The following is an 18,640-nucleotide window of genomic DNA, read 5'->3' as shown; positions in this document are numbered from 1 at the left end:
ATGTTGAGCTGACCTGAGCCCTAATTAAATTTTAAATATTGACCAAAAACATGTATTCATGCTGCTTTCACAGGGACCAGCTGCAGAAGTCCAACTTGCATAAAGTTTTTTGGGTTTACATTTAATGGATATAAAATAAAAGGAAAGGCTGTACTGTTCACATTATTCCCCCAAATGAGTTTAGAGGCCTAAAAGCCTTTACCTGCTTCTCAGTGAATGCGTGGTCTGGACCCAGCCACTGTGCAGAACATCTCTGTGCATACAGACCTGCTGTCAGCAGAAGACAAGAAAATTTATCATCCCACCTGACATGCAGTAAACCATATGAGGTAGACACAAGATTTAGCTCAGTCTCTAAATATTGTGGTACTTATGCAAAGCTCTACTACACAAGTATTTGCTAGACTTCAAACTAGCCTACAGAATAGACCTGGGAAAGGGGACTAGGACCCAAGATACCCCCAGGAAGCCTTCAGAAGCAGTACCCTTGGCCTCCAGACCTTCTCTGGGCTGAACCTGTGAGTCTTGAGCATTGGGTGAAGCAAATAAAGCTGCTGAGGTCAAGCATGAAAGACCTTGGGAATAGTTTCAGTCAAGGAGTGAAGCACGTTACATAGGAACAAAATTGCTTAGCAAGTGCACACTCACCTAATCACCCAGAGTATGCATGCTAGAGCCCCTTCTCAGACTCAGCAGAGTTTCACCAACGACTTACCTTAGTGACACATGGGCTGACATCTGGAGCTCATCACTTGCTTTTTGCTGCATCTTTACTACCACCAGTAGTAAATATAATACCATTTTAATACCACCAGTATTTTGTTACCTTTTCTGATCACTGCCACAGCTCACTGTTTGCCAGTGTTAACACACTGTGAAGAACAGTGCTGCTCCATAGGAGAACAGTTAGGTTGTCCCCATTCAAATCCACTGGCCAAATGAAATGTTTTTCAGGTATCAGGGGGAAAAAAAACCCATCCTTTTAACATAGTATACAGTGAAACACACCTTTCAAAGATTCCCTTTCTAATGAGGGCACCCACAGTCACACTATGACTCCCAAAGTCACCACCATGCAAACCAGTCCATCATCACAGACATCGGTTCTGGGAAACCAGTATGAGATCAGCATCCTTTGGGAATGCAGGTGAACAGATACAGCTCTGATGCCACCATTCAGAGGATACAAGGCTCTGATCATTTCCAGACCATTAGCTACATGCCCTCTAATCTGAATATTGCATAATCCCTCCAAGAACTTGGCTTATCAGTTCAACTTTGCACTCCCTGCAAACAGGGAAGCTGTTTGTCAGAAACCTGTGCTGCTTTGCCAAAACAATCTCTGCCAGAAAAGGCTCTTAAACCTTTTATTGCAGAATCCCCAGCCACTATGGTCATTTTTGCTTCTTAACCCCAGTGCCACCAAGGAACCTGACCGAAACAGTATAGTGTAATTTTAAATGCAGCAGCATTAGGAAAGATCCTTCAGATTGTTGGATTTGTCCCAATGAACTGCTCCTAATGTAAAGCATTTGGAGGGCTTTTTCCTTCTGCAGGAAAGGATTTCAAAAGGATGCAGTTATATTTTGTAACCTCCACAGTTATACCAGGATGCACACTCCAATACATTTAGAATGAAGACAGGCAACTTCCTACTCCAGAGAAGAGGATTAGTACTATTCAGCTTAAGTAGCAATTGAAACAATTTGGCTCCAGAAAAACCACTGCTGCAAAATTAAAACTGAACTCAAAGTTGTGCAGCAGAAACTAGATCTATCCAGTGCAGGGGAGAGGCAGAGCAGGACTGGGTCAGGGAGAAGGTAACAGAGGGAAGTGTCAGTTAAGAAAAGACACGTGCAAGGGGAAAAGGTACATGCAGCCTCATCAAAAACATATCTTGTGACCACAAAAACATACTGAAAGCCAAGTTCCCAGCTGCATCCCCAGGGCAAAAAAAGAACCTGGTTCCCAGCCCTTGCAGGCTGGTAAAATAAAGATAAAAGATGACCTAGTCTGTCCTCTGATGACAGACTTGATCACAGATTTGGAAGATGTATTTAGACCCGGCTTGCCTGTAGCCCTCACTCCCACAGCACCCCCAGTGTCCACAGTACCAGCAGTCCCACCCTGAAGACGAGACCAAACCCTTCTCTGCTCATCAGTTTGCTGTGAGAGCTCAAGGAGCCCAAGAGCTGCCAGAGCCCTGACACTGGTCTGCTGCATAGCCAGACTTCCCAGAGCAGGGAAAAGACAGTGCTAAAGAAAGAGGAAAGGAAAAAAAAACAAAACAAGCCCCAAACAAAAAAATGCCACACAACAAAAACCAAACAAACCAACCAACCCAAAAAAACCACTAAACCCCTTTCTCTGCCACTGGAAAAATACTAAAGCTGTTAATATGATCAGGCTACAGCAGACTGGAGTCAGGATTCTTTAAAGTAATGTTGCTCCTATCTAAGCCATATACAGGAACACTGGATGGAAGGAAGGAGAGACAGGCCATGGCACCGTGTCAGGCTAACACAAAGAACAAAGCCTGTACAGAAAGGCAAGGCAGCACATCACTAAGAAGAACCTCAAACCCACTTCCATCCCACAAGTCAATATGTGCTTGTTGAATTCAGGAAGTGGCTTTTGCTGTTTCAAGAACACTTAATACCTGTTTGTTGCTGCCCTACAGAACATCACTGCATTCCCTCAGCCAAACAGTCCATTGTTTGTGTTGGAGCAGAGATATTAACAGACAATTCGTGCCTATCACTCAGGACCTACTATGGTTGGCTGAAAAACATGGGAAGCACCAGCAGACTTCCAGCAAGGAGCTGCGTGGCAAGAGCTAGCAGGTGTGCTACGGTGTGCTATGGAGACTGCAGCAGGCTCAGCAAGTCGAGCTTTCTGCTTGCAGCGGCAGAGGCTGCCAGCTACAGCTACCACTTGAAAAAACAAAATGAGGAAGTTGGCTGATTTCCCTTATTTTGGTACTAAGAACACAACACTTGCCACAGAAGAGTTCCTGGAGAGAACCAGAGCCAGGAAAGAGTCAGTGTGGTGCCAGGAGAGGAGCATAACAGGACAAAAAAAAATATTCTGTGTCAGCAAGTGACTTGGGGAGCAAAGCCCTTACTTTGGGGTTGCTGCCTAGACGTGTTCTGGAGTCAGTTTTGTTCCCCTGCTTTTAAACACTGTCTTTTCTCCTATGCTCAGTATAGAGGTTAACTCCTGCCCACCTCCCCAGGTGACCATCCTCACCCAGCGTGCTGTGCACCTGGGGACGGAAGCACGGCGCTGGAGTGCCACCTTCCGGCAAGCAACCGGCAGCGCGGCCTCCCCTTCCTGGAGCCGGGCATGGAACACATACCCTCTGCTCCAGAGCCCCTGCACTGCCCCATTGCTGCTTCTCCTTCCCCTGGCCTCACTTATTGCAGGGGCTGCTTCAAAGCGGCAAGTGAAATGACATGGTATCATTCCACCTGGGACAAATGGCATGGCTCCTGGCAGGTTGGTGCTGGGGCCAGAGGAGACAAGGACTACAGCTGCTCCCACAATCAGACATTTCCCCAGATCTCAGCAATATGTTCTGGGTCAGATCGGAGCATCCTCAAAAAACAAGCACAACAGTCACCTGATGATCCACTCAAAACCACCTCAAAGGTTCAGCAGGACACTCTGGAAGAAGAAAGCATGACTGTTTTTCAAATGCTTGATCCACCTCCTGGCATCAGCCATGCACAGCCTGGCCACTGTCAACGAGTGTTAACAGGCCCCAATGTGCCCATCTTACTTGAGGTTATCCAAGAGTCCTAAGAAGGCCAAAAAGGTAAGTACATGCAAACATCCAAGCAGCAGTGAGCTTCAAAGCTGAACTGGACATGCTACAAAACATTTCCTTCCAATTTGAGCCAGACACACCTCCTACAATCCCACTCAATGTTAAAAATCTCTGTTTACAATTCAAAAGAGGTCTCGGTGAACTCAAGCTTTCCTCCTGCAGAAGCCAGCCCTGCTCAAACTTTCCACATCTTTCTGTTTTTTATTTCACTTCAGCCTGTATACTATTAGCACACTGATACATCCAGTTGAGTACAATTTCCTCTTCTGACCACCTGGTGCCTCAATTGCCTTGAGCTGTCTACCAGGAGCAGTCTTTATCATTTCCTGCTCAGGCTTCAACTACCCTGAAAGAATGGAGTGGGAAATAGTCATGTTCAAAAGGCAAAGATAAACCACCCCCTATCTGCCTGTGCACCCAGAATGAAAAATCGAGAGGCACAGGCTTGTCCCAGCGTCCCCCAGGCAGGCAGGATGACACAGTATCTCTGGGTGCACAAGCACAAAATCCCCAGCACTGCCAACATCCTTTGGCTGAACATTTTTATGGTGCTGCCTCCATACAAGCCTGAACTACATGAAAACCACTGGCACAAATATGTGCTACCAGCTCCAAAGAGAGCTGCTTTCCACTCCAACTATTTGGGACACACATGTGAAGTTTTACACTGTCAGCAGACAAAATCTCTGAAATTTCTGTCCCCTGCCCCAAACCAAGACCACAACAGCTCAAGGGACAGTTTCAGGGAACACAGTACGAAAGGCAGCTCAAGAAGTCACATCTAGTCTATCCTCTTTTCCACTAGGATGTCACCAAAATACTAGGTTTATCAAGAGAAAACACTAAGACCCACTGGGCAAAAGCAGCACTCTCTCTAAACTCCTTGTGGCCCACAGTATCTTCTGTTCTAACCTGTCTATAGAGTCATTACAAGTTATTGGAGATTCTAATACCCTGATAGTGACTCCCACCTTGGAGCAGTCAAAGCTGGTAACACCTTTTCTACTTCAACAATACCCCACTGGTGTGATAAGTGCAGACCCAGAGGAGACCCCTACATCAGTGGTGCAGCAGAACCATGACAAAAAACAACTGAACACTTGACCTCCTTGCACAAAAGACTCTACAAGAGAGTGCAGACATTTCATATGAGAAAACAGGCTTTTCCTGCTTCACCTTTTGCCTTCCCCTAGGCAGCACTGCAGACAGTGGCATTAAAGCAAATCTTGTGGGTAAAAAGGAAAAGAAGAGATAAGAGTGAATACAACTTGAGGAAGGAACATTCTGTGCTGAACAGAACCAATGTATTCAAAAAGAGATTATCCAGTAGCAAGAGATAGAGGTACCTGCACAGAATCATGTTTTGCTGTAGAGAAGTCATCAAAATCAGAATGACAGAAGCAAAACAATATCAAAGTTAAATCAAGTTGAGGGCAGAACATCAAGTTTAAAAAGTGATTCCAATAGCTGGTAAGAACAAGCCTTTCTGATTACACAAGATACTTAAGGTCTTCTTCAAAATTCAAGGTGGATGTAGACACTGCCTAAAGATCAACAGGGCTGAAGTAAAAGGGAATTGAAGTTCCATGGCCATCTGTAGTCTTCTTCCCAAGACAGGTGTGAAGTCTGAGGCCATTCAGTTCACATTTTCCACACACTGGTTTTTGAAGTGGGACTGTTAGGCAACAGCAAAGTTTTACAGTCTGCAAGATACTGTTGTGCTGCTCAAACTATTGCCTTTAAAAAGATATGACTGAAGCATTAATGATTACTATATTAATTCCATGGAGACATTTTCATAAACCTGTAACACAGCAAAGCAAAAGCAACAGCAGAGGACCACCCACCTAATATTGCAAAGCTCAAACAGCAATTTCTGTCTTGACATAAAATTCAAGATAGGCAAAGAGGTGTTTTAACAGTTAATTTAATTTTGAGAGAATAGAAGAGATTGCTCCATATAATTAAAGATGATGAACTAGAAATTGCTTCATCCATAGCAAACACTGCTGCAAAATGGGAGCTTAGTAATGTTTTGCTCCATGCTTGGGTCCAAACATGAAAACTCCAGAAATTTTACTGACAAGCTTATAAGTAAAAACTATTTCTTAGAAAACAGGAAAGGCTTAGGAGACAGCTTTAACACATTGACACAGAAAACAACAGATATGAGCCTCTGGGTTAAAAAGTGAGATAGCAGTAGCATCCAAACAAAAAGGAGTGAACACAAAGGCATGTGGCAGTGAGATGGGTGTTTACTCGATATTTGTAAATGCAGGAAATGCCACAGATAGAGGAAAATTTTAAATTTTCCCATCAACCACAAAGGTCTTTCTATATCAGCCTGCATCATTCAAAAACTTGTAGCTGATAAGCAGGACAACACACAATTGCCAAAAATTCAAGACTAAATATCACTTGCCAGAGCACTTGTGATGAGCCCAGGCTCACTGTACCACAGGTGATACATTAACTGTCCCACTCAGGAACAGAGTATGATCTCCTTCCTAGAAATACAAGTTAAAGTCATGTTCTACCAAACCAGAAAGTCACTTTTGTCCATGAGGTATCTCCTTGGTGGTTAGAGGAGACCATTGGCTGTGCAGTTTGCAAGCCAAACTAGAGCCTACAGGAATACAAAGTAAGGAAAGGAAAAAACTCAATTTTACGTCCATGTTTGGATGCAAGCTAGGATAACTAGTGTCCCTCTGCCACTAACAATTCCATTTTGTTACTGAACAAAACAAGAACAGCCCACTGGGAAGCAGAGGGTTGTGCAAAACCTCTGCGAGAATATACCTCACGACTTTTGAGCTATTTCAAGCTGAACCTGCTGTGGAAACCCCATGTGTTTCCATCAACTGTCAGAGACGTGCTGAGGCTGCTGCAGCCCTGTGTTTCCCTGCTGTGCATTCCAGGCCCTGCCTTCCCCTAGTGCTGGCATTTGCTGGATCCCACTGTGCTGTCCAAGAAAAACAAACCAGTCAAAGGTTAACCCCAAAAGGGAAAAGTTGTTCAATTTCTGGACAGCTCAGCTCCCTGAACCAGTTTGTGATGGGGCTAGAGGAAGACCTACAGTCCCTGGGGTGGGACAGGAGAATCACATCAGCCCTGAAGAAGGCTGATTAACCTCAATGGCTCAGAACTAGCAGGAAACTGCTGTAATGCACATGGCATGGCATGCCAATGTTTTGCAGCAGGACCACAGTTTTAAAAAACCAAGAACATTTAACACAAGGGACAAAGATAAATGGTACCTCTAAGAGACTGAAACAATACTGCAATGGAAGGCAGCCAAGCATCTGTACCAATGGAGCACATGCTTTCTGGGAACAGAAGCCTTTAACAACACAGTGATACAATGCTGCTGCTTTGAGACCTCCAAATACAACCACACCCATTTCATTCATGAAGCTGCATAAAACACAGGCACAGGCAGAAAGGTGGTCTGAGTGCTCTCAAGCCTGGAAGAACACCAGCATTTCAAATGCTGTTCATGACCAGCGGGTACTCACGTGATATAGTCCAGAAAACTTGCCAGGGGCTCATACGCGTGGTTCCTCATGTGACGGAACTCCACCACCATCTTCTCCTTCAGCTTGTCATCAATGACAGACACAGTGAGAGGGGAGGCTTCATTGGCCAGGAAGTTCCCATAGTCTGTGCTCTGGAGGTGCAGTTTCAAGTCTGAAAAAGAATAATTCCACTCTAGAGTGTTTTGGGCTGGGTTTGGGGTCTTTTTTCAGCATAGCCAAGAAAGCTGTTGCTCAGCACTTCTGTAGGCACTCTCTTCTCTGAAAGATCACATAGACAAAACCCATGTGTTAGGTCATACACTTTGTATGTGCTCAGTTTTATCATGGACAACCCAAATACAGGAAAAGATCAGTGTTTCACTGAATCAGCCTTGTCTCATCTTAAAGACAAATCTGTGACACCATCTGTGCAAGTGAGCACACACACTGGTGCCAGCTGTTCACTCTGCTAGGTCAAGGTGGAAGCTTACTGATTTTCTAGAAGATACTTACTAGAAATCTAGGGGGAGAAGAAAAACAAAAAACTTAAGCACTCTGTCTAGCCAAAAGGGCTCATCTGAAAAATCACATCCAAGAACCTAACTGCACACACAGCAAGTCTCCCCAGATACCAGTGATATGCAGGCATTTGTAAAGCTTTCAAAGCCCAAAGGACAGAAACAGCAACTTAGAAATTATAAACCATCTTGGTCTTACATTATCCAAGCAGCCCAGCTAATTGTGCTGGTAAATAGAATTCAGGCATTAATAGGTAGAGAGGGGCTAGTGAAGATGAAGACCATTTAAATGTATCCCACAGGGTAGGCAGTCGCTGCTTAGGATGGAAGAACATGCTCAGAAGTCTTCCCCTTCTCTAGTTTCAAGCAGAGGAAACCTTTGCTTCCTCTGTTACCCCTGCTTGTAGGTCAGGTGCCCAACCAAGCTGCAGTCCTGGCCAACAAGCAACCACAACATGCTGAGTTCTGTCAAGATAAAAGCCAAAAGCATTTAAGTGTCTCTGTGGAAAAACTGAATCCAGAATTAAGGAACGTCATACAATCCTACTCATCAAAGCTCTACTAGTTGCATTGGTACACAATGTTCATCTCCCTTCAGCTTCACCTCAGAGGGCCAGTTAGGCAAGCATCCTCAAAGGGATTCAAGACCTTTATGGGGTAAGGAGAGGAGCTGGAAGAATTGAGTCAAACCAGATGTGAACACACCATCCAGAGAAAACAGAAAAAATTACATTTCTCCCTAGTTTTTCTGAAGCAGCACTACTGAGGCTGCCTTTCCCTCCCACTGAGCCATACAAGTCCTCAGCATTATGGCAGAAGCATCCACAGCACTGAGGTCAGAGGAAGCACACTGCCTGGTTTGAGGAGTTTGATCTTTTGACATTACACCCAGTCATGGGCAGGAGCTGGAGAGCTCCTCCTCAGGCTCTAACTTGAGCTTGTGCAGCATGATATTGTTCTCAGCATGAGGAATCAAGAGTCAAGCAGCTTCCAAGGCAACTGACTCTTCTGGGTATTTCCAATGAGGTCTAGCAAAGATGGTTTTGACCAGCACTCCTCAGTTACAAGGACATTCCCACTGCTCAGTGTTGCAGAAAACAGATGGGAGTTTATGGGGAAGGAAAATAAAGGCCAGAGACTTAAATATCACTCAGTTTGTCACATTTCTCAGTGGTTTACATGAGAGTTTTAGGGGTACTTGTAGAAAAGAGAGGATTCTGCTCCTCTAGTTGGCTCTGGTGAGACCCCACCTGCAGCACTGCATCCACCTCTGGGGTCCTCAGGAGAGGAAGGACATCAAACTGTTGTGAAAAGGTCCAGGAGAGGCTACAAAGATAATTAGTGGGATAGAGCATCTCTCCTATGAGGGAAGGCTGAGAGGATTGGAATTGCCCAGCCTAGAGAAGAAAAGGCTCTAGAGAGCCTTATTGCAGCCTTTTGATACCTGAAGGGGCTATAGGAGAGTTGGAGAGGTACTTTTAACAAGGGCATGGAATGACAGGATAAGGAGTAACGGCTCCAAACTGAAAGAGACTAAGTTTAGCTTGGATATTAGGAAGACATTCTTCCCGGGGACAGTGAGGTACTGACAGAGGTTGCCCAGAGAAGTTGTGGATGCCTCATCCCCTAAGTGTTTCAAGGCGAGATTGGACAGGGTTTGGAGCAATCTGGTCTAGTGGAAGGTGTCCCTGCCCATGGAAGGGGTTTGGAACAAGATGGTCTTTAAGGTCCCTTCCAACCCAAATCATTCAATAATTCTATGAATCCTGGATGCAGCAAAGAGAGCTCTCCATCCAACTACACACATCAAGGCTGAAGCAAAGCAGAAATCTAACCTAGATCTCTGCTCCCCAGGGTAATCTGCAGCTGAACAGCTGTGGTTTATTCTACCAAATCATGTTCAACTTATGCTCACACTTGCAAGGGAGAAGACATTGCCTGGGTAATTCAGTTGAGTCTGCAACACGAACCTTGCCACAGAGTCAAACACCAGATCATGCCAGAACTTGGACAGTCCCTCACCTCCACACAGCCTGCACAGGATTATTATTGATCATAATCATGTCCCAAAATCTTCAAAAAGCCCAGCTTTTTTTTCAGGGGCAGCACAAAGGGTTCTGACCCACCTGTTCTGGCATTGCTTGATTTCTGAAAGCGAAGATAGATGGGAAATCTATCTGAACTATGTCTTAATGAGTTTTTGTCCCACTTTTTAAAGCTCCTGAATGATGAACTTTGGAGTCTGAGTGAAAATTAAGCTCCTGACAAATTAGGACGTTACTAGTTTGCTTTTAGAAGAAACTGGAGAAAACATGGAACAAAATTATCAATTAATATGTTCAGTGAATATGAGAGAAAAGTATTATACCCATAAACTCAGATTGCAAGGGAAGGCATAGGGAACTGCAGTAGTTGCATTCGTGTAGCTCCTACTTGCAGTTTCCTGTAGCTGTGCAGAGCTCTCATGGAAGCTAAGCCTGCCCAAAAAGGCATGTGATGTTGTTTTGCAGCATAAAGGACCTTGGAGAGGAAGCAGCTATTGCATATCCTCCCAGATCTGCCTTCAGTAGCGAAGCTGCCAAAACTTGTTTCCTCAAGTCCAACACCATTGGTTATTTTGGTGTCATCACAACCTGAAACTCTGCTTGTGAGGTTGCAAGCAGCTGTTTTGCTATCATGTCACTTGATGCTATTCAGTGACACAAAAAGAAGTTTGCTGTACTTCCAGGAAGTCAGAGATGCACTGCATCTAGACCAGAGGCACACAGGCTGCACATTGTGCCTTGCAGGCTCTCCAACAGCTCTGAGCAAGCTCCCATGAGCTGCTTGGCTGGAACATTTTGCCCTGCTCCATGAAAGGGTTGTCCCCCCAACTCCACAGCACAAGAGCCAGCACATTATGTTGCAACTGGAATAAGGGCCATGTTTATATAACACTTGGAATTCATTTTTATAAGGAAGGCCAGCCACAAGCTGCAGGACTAAACTTTTCTGAATCTCTTAGCATCCAAGCAGACAAAATGGAACATATTTTCCAAAAATTGGACCGGATTTATGAACCCTGACTCAGTGCATCCCACGGTGTATCAGTGCTTTACACTAGCCTGTCCTCCTCCAGCTGCTGGGCTTGTCACCAAGCCCCAGCCAAGAGGGTTTGGGAGCTTTTAATAGGACTATTCACATGTCAAGCTTCTCAGATGAGAGCAAACTAATCCCGTGGTTTCATATATCTGCTGCCAGAAGAGCTGTCCCAGTAGCACGGTGACTAATAAATGGACCCACTGCTGAGCAAGCCCCAAGCTCTCCAAAAGCCCAGGTTCCTACCACAAGCTTAGACTGAGCAGGAGTTGACCCCTGGCAGCGAGAGCAGCACCTTGGCAGGGGCAGCTGCCAAGATCCCACAAGCTGCATGTCGATAAGACACTGTCTGCAAGGCTTTTGCAGGACCTCCTCCTCAGCTGCTGCTGAGAAGGAGGGAGACCTGCACCTGGAGCCCAACCTCTCCTGATGAGCTCCTCCAGATACGGATCATTGATTTTAAGAGATACATTTGCCTGTTTTGGCATTTCTCCAAACAGTTCACACACTTTATGTAACAAACTGAGCCAACATTTGGCAAGGGAGCACTTGAATGACCACAACTATTATGTTCTCTCTCCTCCCCCGCAAAATCTAGGAAATTATGGCCAGGTCACTGCTCCCAGAAAGTTGCTTCGTGCAAGAACACAACTGTTTGCCAGAATGACAGCCTTTTTCAGATGGGTAGGGTAGTGCTTTGGATTACCATGACATGGACTTACAGCCACCTCCTATCAATTCTCAGGTCAGACCCTCTGGTTTTCGTGCAGCTGCGTGTACATGAGCCACAAACATAACCAGAGCTTAATTCAACACACTGCTGTGCCAACATCTTGACATTTCAGATGACATCTTCACAAGAGACTTTATATCTGCACTAATGCAACTATCCTCTCCTGCAAATTTGCTTTGACATAACACGGAACCAAGTCATTAGTCTGTCAGACATCTGTCAATCAAAGCCTTTCCTGTAAGCCCTGCTCAGACAGAGTGATCCATGGCCCCATCAGCTCAGACTTCCAACCCTTCCTTCTTTCCTGCTCTAACTGCATTGTAGAGCTCTGAATCAAGTTAAGGGCTCAAGCACTTCCAGGCAGGACTGATCTGTCTTCTCACGCATAGGCACAGAATCAGCTTCTGCACCTTCTGAGCTGAACCAATATTTTCACAAAAAATTACCTGCTGTAACCTTGACATCTTCCTCCAAAGCACCTGGGGCCATCACCACCTATATAAAAAATTAAAATATCAATTGCCATCTCCCAGGCTGCAGGCAGGAAAGCAGCTGAGGGATCACACAGCAATCTGTAGATGAGCTACATCGCCCACATCTCCCTTCGGGAGACTGCAGCCATTACCATTTGCCTTCTTGCTGTTTGTTTGGTCTGTTTATAGCCACCTCAGACACTCCTGAAGCTGATTCTCTGAAATCTCGCTCAAGAACTCAGATACCATTTGTTCCCCACAGAATTTAAGACCTTTCCTGCAGTTGCACAACACCAGCAGTGATGTGCTACCCCTCCTCTGTTGTCAGGCAGTAAATTCATCTGAGCCACAGTTAGAGAGAAGCATCGTCTTTGGCTCTTTCCTCCATCAGTATCTCACCTCTGCCTTTTTACCATTTTGACATGGCCTCAGCACCACAGAGCAGCCTTGTGTTTCTAGCCCATCCCTTCCTGGGACTGAACTGATTCCACTCAGAGCTTCAAACGCAGCACAGCCAAGTTGCGTTCCATGAGGAGCCCCTCAACTAGGCAGCCCCTTCCTAATCTGTCCAAAAGGCAAGGTAACCCCTCCTCATCTGCCTGCATCCCCAATAAGCTTTTTTGCCCCTCCAAAGGCAGACTGCTCTAAGTCACTCTGTATCCTCAGAAGTCCAATGCAGGCCATCAGCCCAGCACCCAGTGCAGGGATTAAGGGAGAAGCAACAAATCACTCAGAAACTAAAACAAATAGGGCAGAAAACAGTCTCATGCTATAGTTGAGTAAAAACAAGATGAAAGCACTGACAGGCTGCTGATCAGCAATACCTGCCAGAAAACCCAAACACCATCATCATCTAACAAGGGGCAGGACCCAAGCAAGGGCTGAAGCTACACTAGTACTGAGAAGCTGACCTCAGCTGCTGCTTGAAGTTTAGCTAGGAGAAGCTATGGAGCAGGTCTCTGCCTGGTAAAGGAGGCCAGAACAAACAGCAAAGAGCCTCTGCTGAACCCTGCAGGAAGCCAATGACCACAGTGTTTGTTTGCCACCATGATCTAGCAGGCTATGGAAGTGCCATCATTCTTCCAATAAATGATGCTTTCCTGAAGCTTGTTTTAACAGGACAGTTGATGATACAGCCACAGACAGTGGTTACACCCATACAGGATGCAGGACGAAGCACTGAGATTAGCAGGACAGCATTTTGGACACTGTTCTGCTGCTGCACGAGAAGTCAGTATTCAGAGGACAGCAGTGGTCTATACTTTCCTCAGGTCTCACCTTGCCTGTAGACTCTGTTTCCTCTGGCAGAAGAAAGCTCTTGGGGCCAGTCCTGCCGCACAGTCCCAGCACACGGGAGTCAACTTTTAACCAGGGCTCCAAGATGTCAGGAGAGTGACAAATCATCATCATGTGAATGATGATAAAAGGTCCCTGCCACATTAAGGCCTGGCTTCTACATCCCCTGAGGTCAGACTGAACCACTCTTGGAGCTCAGGATGGATTTGAAGCACGGCCACACCTTGGGACCATCAAGTGGCCTCTCCTTGCTTGGTAGTATAGTAAAGGCTGCACAGGAAAGGAACTATGCTGCTCCCCCTTCACACAGGAGAATACCATGAGCTCCACCAAAAGCACTCTTGAAGTCAGTCTGGAGCTCTGCAACACCCCCATACAAGAGAGGACATGCTGCCCATGTGGTTATGTTGGAATAGAAGCCCAGCTCCAGCCTTCCTGGGACCTAAATTTCAGGACCACAGTGATAAATTGGAAAAGAGATGGGTAGTACAGCCTCCCCTGCTCTTCCCTCCATGAAAGATGCTCTGAACACCTCAAAGCAATGGCAGCCTGCAGGGGAGAAAAGAGATCCTTGGGATAATGAAAAAATAAAAAAGCACACACTGCACGCAGCCTGGGGTACAGGTGTACAGAAGACAAACTCTGTGGATAGATCCCATTCCTCCAAGTGCACACCACTATTTCCACGGCATCCCAGTTCCCAGCTGTGCCAACTGCACAGATGGAGGCACAAGTACCCACAGAGTGGTGGTACTGAGATGTCCAGTCTCTGGAAGGCCTCTCTCAAAGAGGCCCACAGGCTTGAGCCAACCCTGATACTCCTCAACCTCATCACGCAGCTACAAGGTGACACATTGCACTGCTGAATTTCACCCACCAATCATCTCTACAACACTGTCAGGTGAGAAAGAAAGCAGCTTTCTACACTGTTGCTGTGGAAGCAAGGAGAAGTAGTAGCAATAGGAGGCTCATGAACACTAACCTAAGGGTAAAGACATTCCTGGTTCAAGATGCTTTTGTGCACTTCTTGGGCTCTGAATGCTTTTTGCAGAAGGGAGTTTTGCAGACCAACAGTAAAGCCAGTTGATAATCTACATTCCAGTCCCAGACTGAACTCTGCTGCTTAAAAGCATCACCACTGTTCAACTGCATCGACAGCTTTTCATCCTCCTGACAGAATATCAGATCTCTGACAGGCCTCAAGCTGTGGATGACTCACCAATCTTTTGACAGTAGAAATCTGGGTGACTTAAGTTTGGTTGCCTCAAACAGATTCCACTCAAGCACAGATCCATGCTCACAGCACTGGAGCAGAGGAAAGCAGCTTCCAGGTCCTTCACTGACACCTTGTGTCAGAAGCAGGAACTGGATACAACAGTGACCGCCAGGCAGGTTCCAAACGCTCCCAGCTCCTGCGTACTGCACAGGGCCTCAGCTGAGAAACAATCAGAGCACCAGGACTTTTGGAGCTGAAAGAAGGGATTAAACGTGTTATTTCTAAAGGGTTTAAGAGAAAGCTTAAATCAAAACAGTTCTCACACACCCCCTCAATCCTGGACATGTTTTTCTGCACTTTTTAAGGCCAGCTCAAGAGCCTGCCTCACCACAGACAGCCCATTTGTCCGAACAAGGGAGAGCTTAGGTCAGGTTACCTTGTGATCAGACAAACTGAGGCAACAGGGGATCACGCAGAAAAGCATGATTTCCTCCCTTCCAGCAGTAATAAACTGCCAGCCTAAGTTCTGAAGCAGACAAATCAATCCCTTTACGCTTCCAGACTGATCTGGGCACACCAGAGGGAACAGCATTTCAGACCTAGAAGCACAATGTCCTCCAAGCAGCAATTCCCAGGGCCAGACCCAGAAAAGCCTTGGTCCTTCAGGCTTTCTCTATGGCCAAGGCAATCACTTGCTCCAGGATTGGAACTAACTGCAGAGTCAGACACATGAGAGGCAGCAATGAAAGCTAAACAGAGAGCAGGGAAGAATGTACCAGTAATTTTTGCCCCAGTACTTATTTTGGCTGCTAACACATCAGCCACTGCCTGAATTTAGTGCAGATGAGCATCTGGGAGAGAAAGAAACACATTAAAAGTCTGTGGAGTGCAGAAAGCAAGTACTGAAATGGGAAAATAAGCACTAAAAGGACAGAGGAAAGCAATTGACCAGAGACCTATGTAATAAAGAGCAATGCTCCTTTGAACAAAAATACCTCTCCAGAAGCACGCTAAGGAGAGGCACGGTGAGCCAAGTGAAGGAGGAACAAGACTGGCAGTGAATTTGGAAGAACCTTTAGGTTGTGAATGAAGCATGACAAAGAGCACAGCAACGGCCACCACCAGAGAGCTGCTGGGGACAGAACAGCAACAATACCATAACAAACATAGAGGAACTTCAACATGACTCATTCCAAATGCAGCCAACACCACTCCAAGGGAGAACTAGGCTTAAGCAGCTTGGTTCAGAAACTAAGAAATGGAGAGAAAAGAGAAGCTCCAAGTGCAGAAAGACTCCAAAGAGGAAGTTATCTGCAGGAAAGATGAAAAAGTTACAGTTCAGGACATGCTGAGACTTGTGACTACAAAGAAAGCAGAAGTCACCCACAGCTCCCCTTCAGTCCCTGGGCTCCACAGCAGGAATAACAGTGACTGCTGCAAGCAAAGCTGCAAAAAAAGAAAAGCTGAAAAGGAGCTTCTGTCCTAAGTAAAATATACTGGCAATTTTTAAGGTAGAGACTGGAGCACAACACACAGCATTCTGTTCCCATTCTATTGTTATCTAGAGTGAGGAGCTCCATGTAACTTGCATCCAGGGTTCAGCTGGCCAAGGATTCAATGTCAATTAACCACTCAGCAATGATTGTCTAGATAAAACTGATGCTTAACTAATTTTTTTAGAAGAAAGAATGATCCAAAAAATTATAGTTCCACGGATCAAAACAACATCTCTGGATACATGTGTTTCTAGTTTATTTCAAGATAGGCCTGGTTTTAATCTTTGTGATTTGTGATGCAGGTTCTGTACACCAAAGAGTGAAAACTGCTAAGCAGGTCACTGATCACAGGAATACCAACTAATTAAGATGATGAGCTGACCCCAGGTGATCACTGAACTGCAGAATAGTTTGAGTAGGAAGGGACCTTCAAAGGCCACCTAGTACAACTGCCTGCAATGAGCAAAGATATCTTCAACTAGACCAGGTTGTTTAGATCTCCATTCAAACTGGCCTTGAATGTTTTCAAGGATGGGGCATCCACCACTTCTCTGGACAATCTACACCAGTGTTTAAAAGATGATGGCTGGAAATCAGAATCAGCCTCGAAAGAAATCTCAAGATCACAGGCAACAGGTAATGCACTGGTGAATTTACTCAGATATACACTCAGATGGATTTTTTTCCACTAGTAATCCCTCAATAACAGCAGGTACTCTCCTAGGTGACCTGATCTTCTTTGAAACTAATTATGGATATCAGGATCTTAGATTATACCAATAACCTTATTTCAGGCCTTAAAAAGGCTTCCTGCCCTTTAGGGAGTGAAGATGCAAACACGTCTCACCAGCAATGCCTGTCAAAACCCACCAGGCTCCCAAAATCCGCAGGGCACAGGGCACAGCTATACAGCCACCTCAAGAAAGCAGTGGGAGCCCAAGTTCCCCTACACCGCTGTATCAGCTGCTGCAATCGCACAGCCGGGGTGACCGGGAAACTGAGTCAGCTGAGCGGGGTGGGGGTACAGGACGGGACAGCGACTGTGTCCTCAGCCTTGGGGTGAAGATGGAACAACCCCTCATAAACGCCACTATCGGCTCTTTACCCCACTGCCAGGCAGTGCCTCTCGCCTCCCCACAGCCCCCCACCACCTCCCCTCAGCCCACAGCCCGGACATTCCCCTCAGGATGGCGGGGAGGGGGGGGCTGTTCCCGCTTGTCTCAGGCCTCCACCGCTACTCACCCTCCAGGCTCTCGCACTGCACCAAATTCACGTAGTCGCCTTGCCGAAGTACCCCCGCCTTAAAGCCGCGCACCAGCCCTTCCAGGTACCCGTTATCCACGTTAAAATAGAGCTCCGGGAAACACGACATGGCGGCAGCGACGAGACGGCAGCGCTACCGCCCGCCGCCTCACGTGACTCGCGGCGGGTCACGTGGCCGAGGCCCCTTCCCGGCAGCCATTGCGAGGCGGGAACGGCCTGAGGCGATGGCGGCCGCCATAACGTCCTGCGCCGAGCGTGAGGCTCCCCTTTACTACACCCGAGCCACCATGAGCGATACAGGCAGAAGAAGGATACACAAGTAAAGTTCGCAGTGTCGCCTATTGCCGAGACACCACTTCTACTAGTCAGGAAATACCTAGCAAGTTAAAGGGCTTTGCCAGGGGCTGCTCTGTAAAAAAATAAAATAATTTTGTTTGATGCAGAGGTGTTGAAAAATGTGAGATATGTCAAGGTTATGTTAAGGCAGGATGTTCTTTCATTCAAGGCCTCTGTATACTTTCAAGCCTAATCAGGAAGAAAGGAGACTTAATCAGTGGAACAGGCAGCAGCCAGCATCCCTCACTCAGGAATATCTAGAACAAGCTTTAAGGATGTAGTAAGTCAAGATGTTGATAAATGTCTATGTGTATGTTATCAACCTGGTGAAATTCTCACGGTCCATGTATCCTAAAGCTGAACTATCTTCATTAAAACACTAAAAATCATGCCTTCTGGTCAAAAAGACCCTGCCCAGGTGAAGATGCTTCCCCTGAGCATAAGTAGAAGTTAGCTGGGGTTACGTGATTTCTATGGAAATTACTAACCAATCTTAATAGAGAAAATTACTTCATAAAGGAAATTACTAACCCTGAACGTCTCTTTGTAAATAATGGCAGGGAAAGTCCAGTGGGGTGTGCTGGATTTGTGGAATATCACCGAGCACCCAGGCTGGGGCAGCTCTGAAATAAACAATCCATGTTTCTCTGGAGTGTGTCGGTATCAGTTCAGTGCACATCAACAAACAAACCTGATCTTGTGGGTAACAGCAGCATAGCCAGAACATCACCTGGGGTACCCCTGCTGTTGAAACACCATTTTATGTAGTCAGGAAAGGCACATCTGATTTGATGTGGATGTGTTCTGGAGTGTTGGCTGTGTGGACACTGTGCCCAGCTGTGCAAAGGCCACCCTCACCTTGCTGCCACCCTCTCTCCCCTGAGAGC

General features: G+C 46.1%; 1 protein-coding gene across 4 annotated transcripts in view; it reads right to left on the bottom strand.

The window, feature by feature from the left end:
- ATP6V0D1 (ATPase H+ transporting V0 subunit d1) overlaps positions 1-18,596 on the bottom strand; it is a 35,262-nt gene extending 16,666 nt beyond the window's left edge. The window contains exons 1-3 of one of the 4 annotated variants that reach the window (XM_023934613.2): positions 17,397-17,590; positions 14,662-14,911; positions 7,345-7,516 (exon numbers count right to left, since the gene is read on the bottom strand). In XM_023934613.2, coding sequence (XP_023790381.1) covers positions 7,345-7,516; positions 14,662-14,737 — 248 coding nt within the window. In that variant the 5' untranslated portion in view covers positions 14,738-14,911; positions 17,397-17,590. Of the gene's footprint in view, positions 1-202; positions 263-7,344; positions 7,517-12,119; positions 12,169-14,661; positions 14,912-17,396 lie in introns of those variants that run through there. The other 3 variants (XM_086847912.1, XM_023934612.2, XM_086847913.1) reach the window with 3 other exon arrangements.
- Positions 18,597-18,640: the final 44 nt, after the last annotated feature.

Source organism: Cyanistes caeruleus, chromosome 12 (genome assembly GCF_971803275.1).
Source record: "Cyanistes caeruleus chromosome 12, bCyaCae1.hap1.1, whole genome shotgun sequence".
Lineage (NCBI taxonomy): Eukaryota > Metazoa > Chordata > Aves > Passeriformes > Paridae > Cyanistes > Cyanistes caeruleus.
The sequence above is the reverse complement of the archived record's forward strand: the minus strand, read 5'-3'. Positions and strand labels throughout refer to the sequence as shown.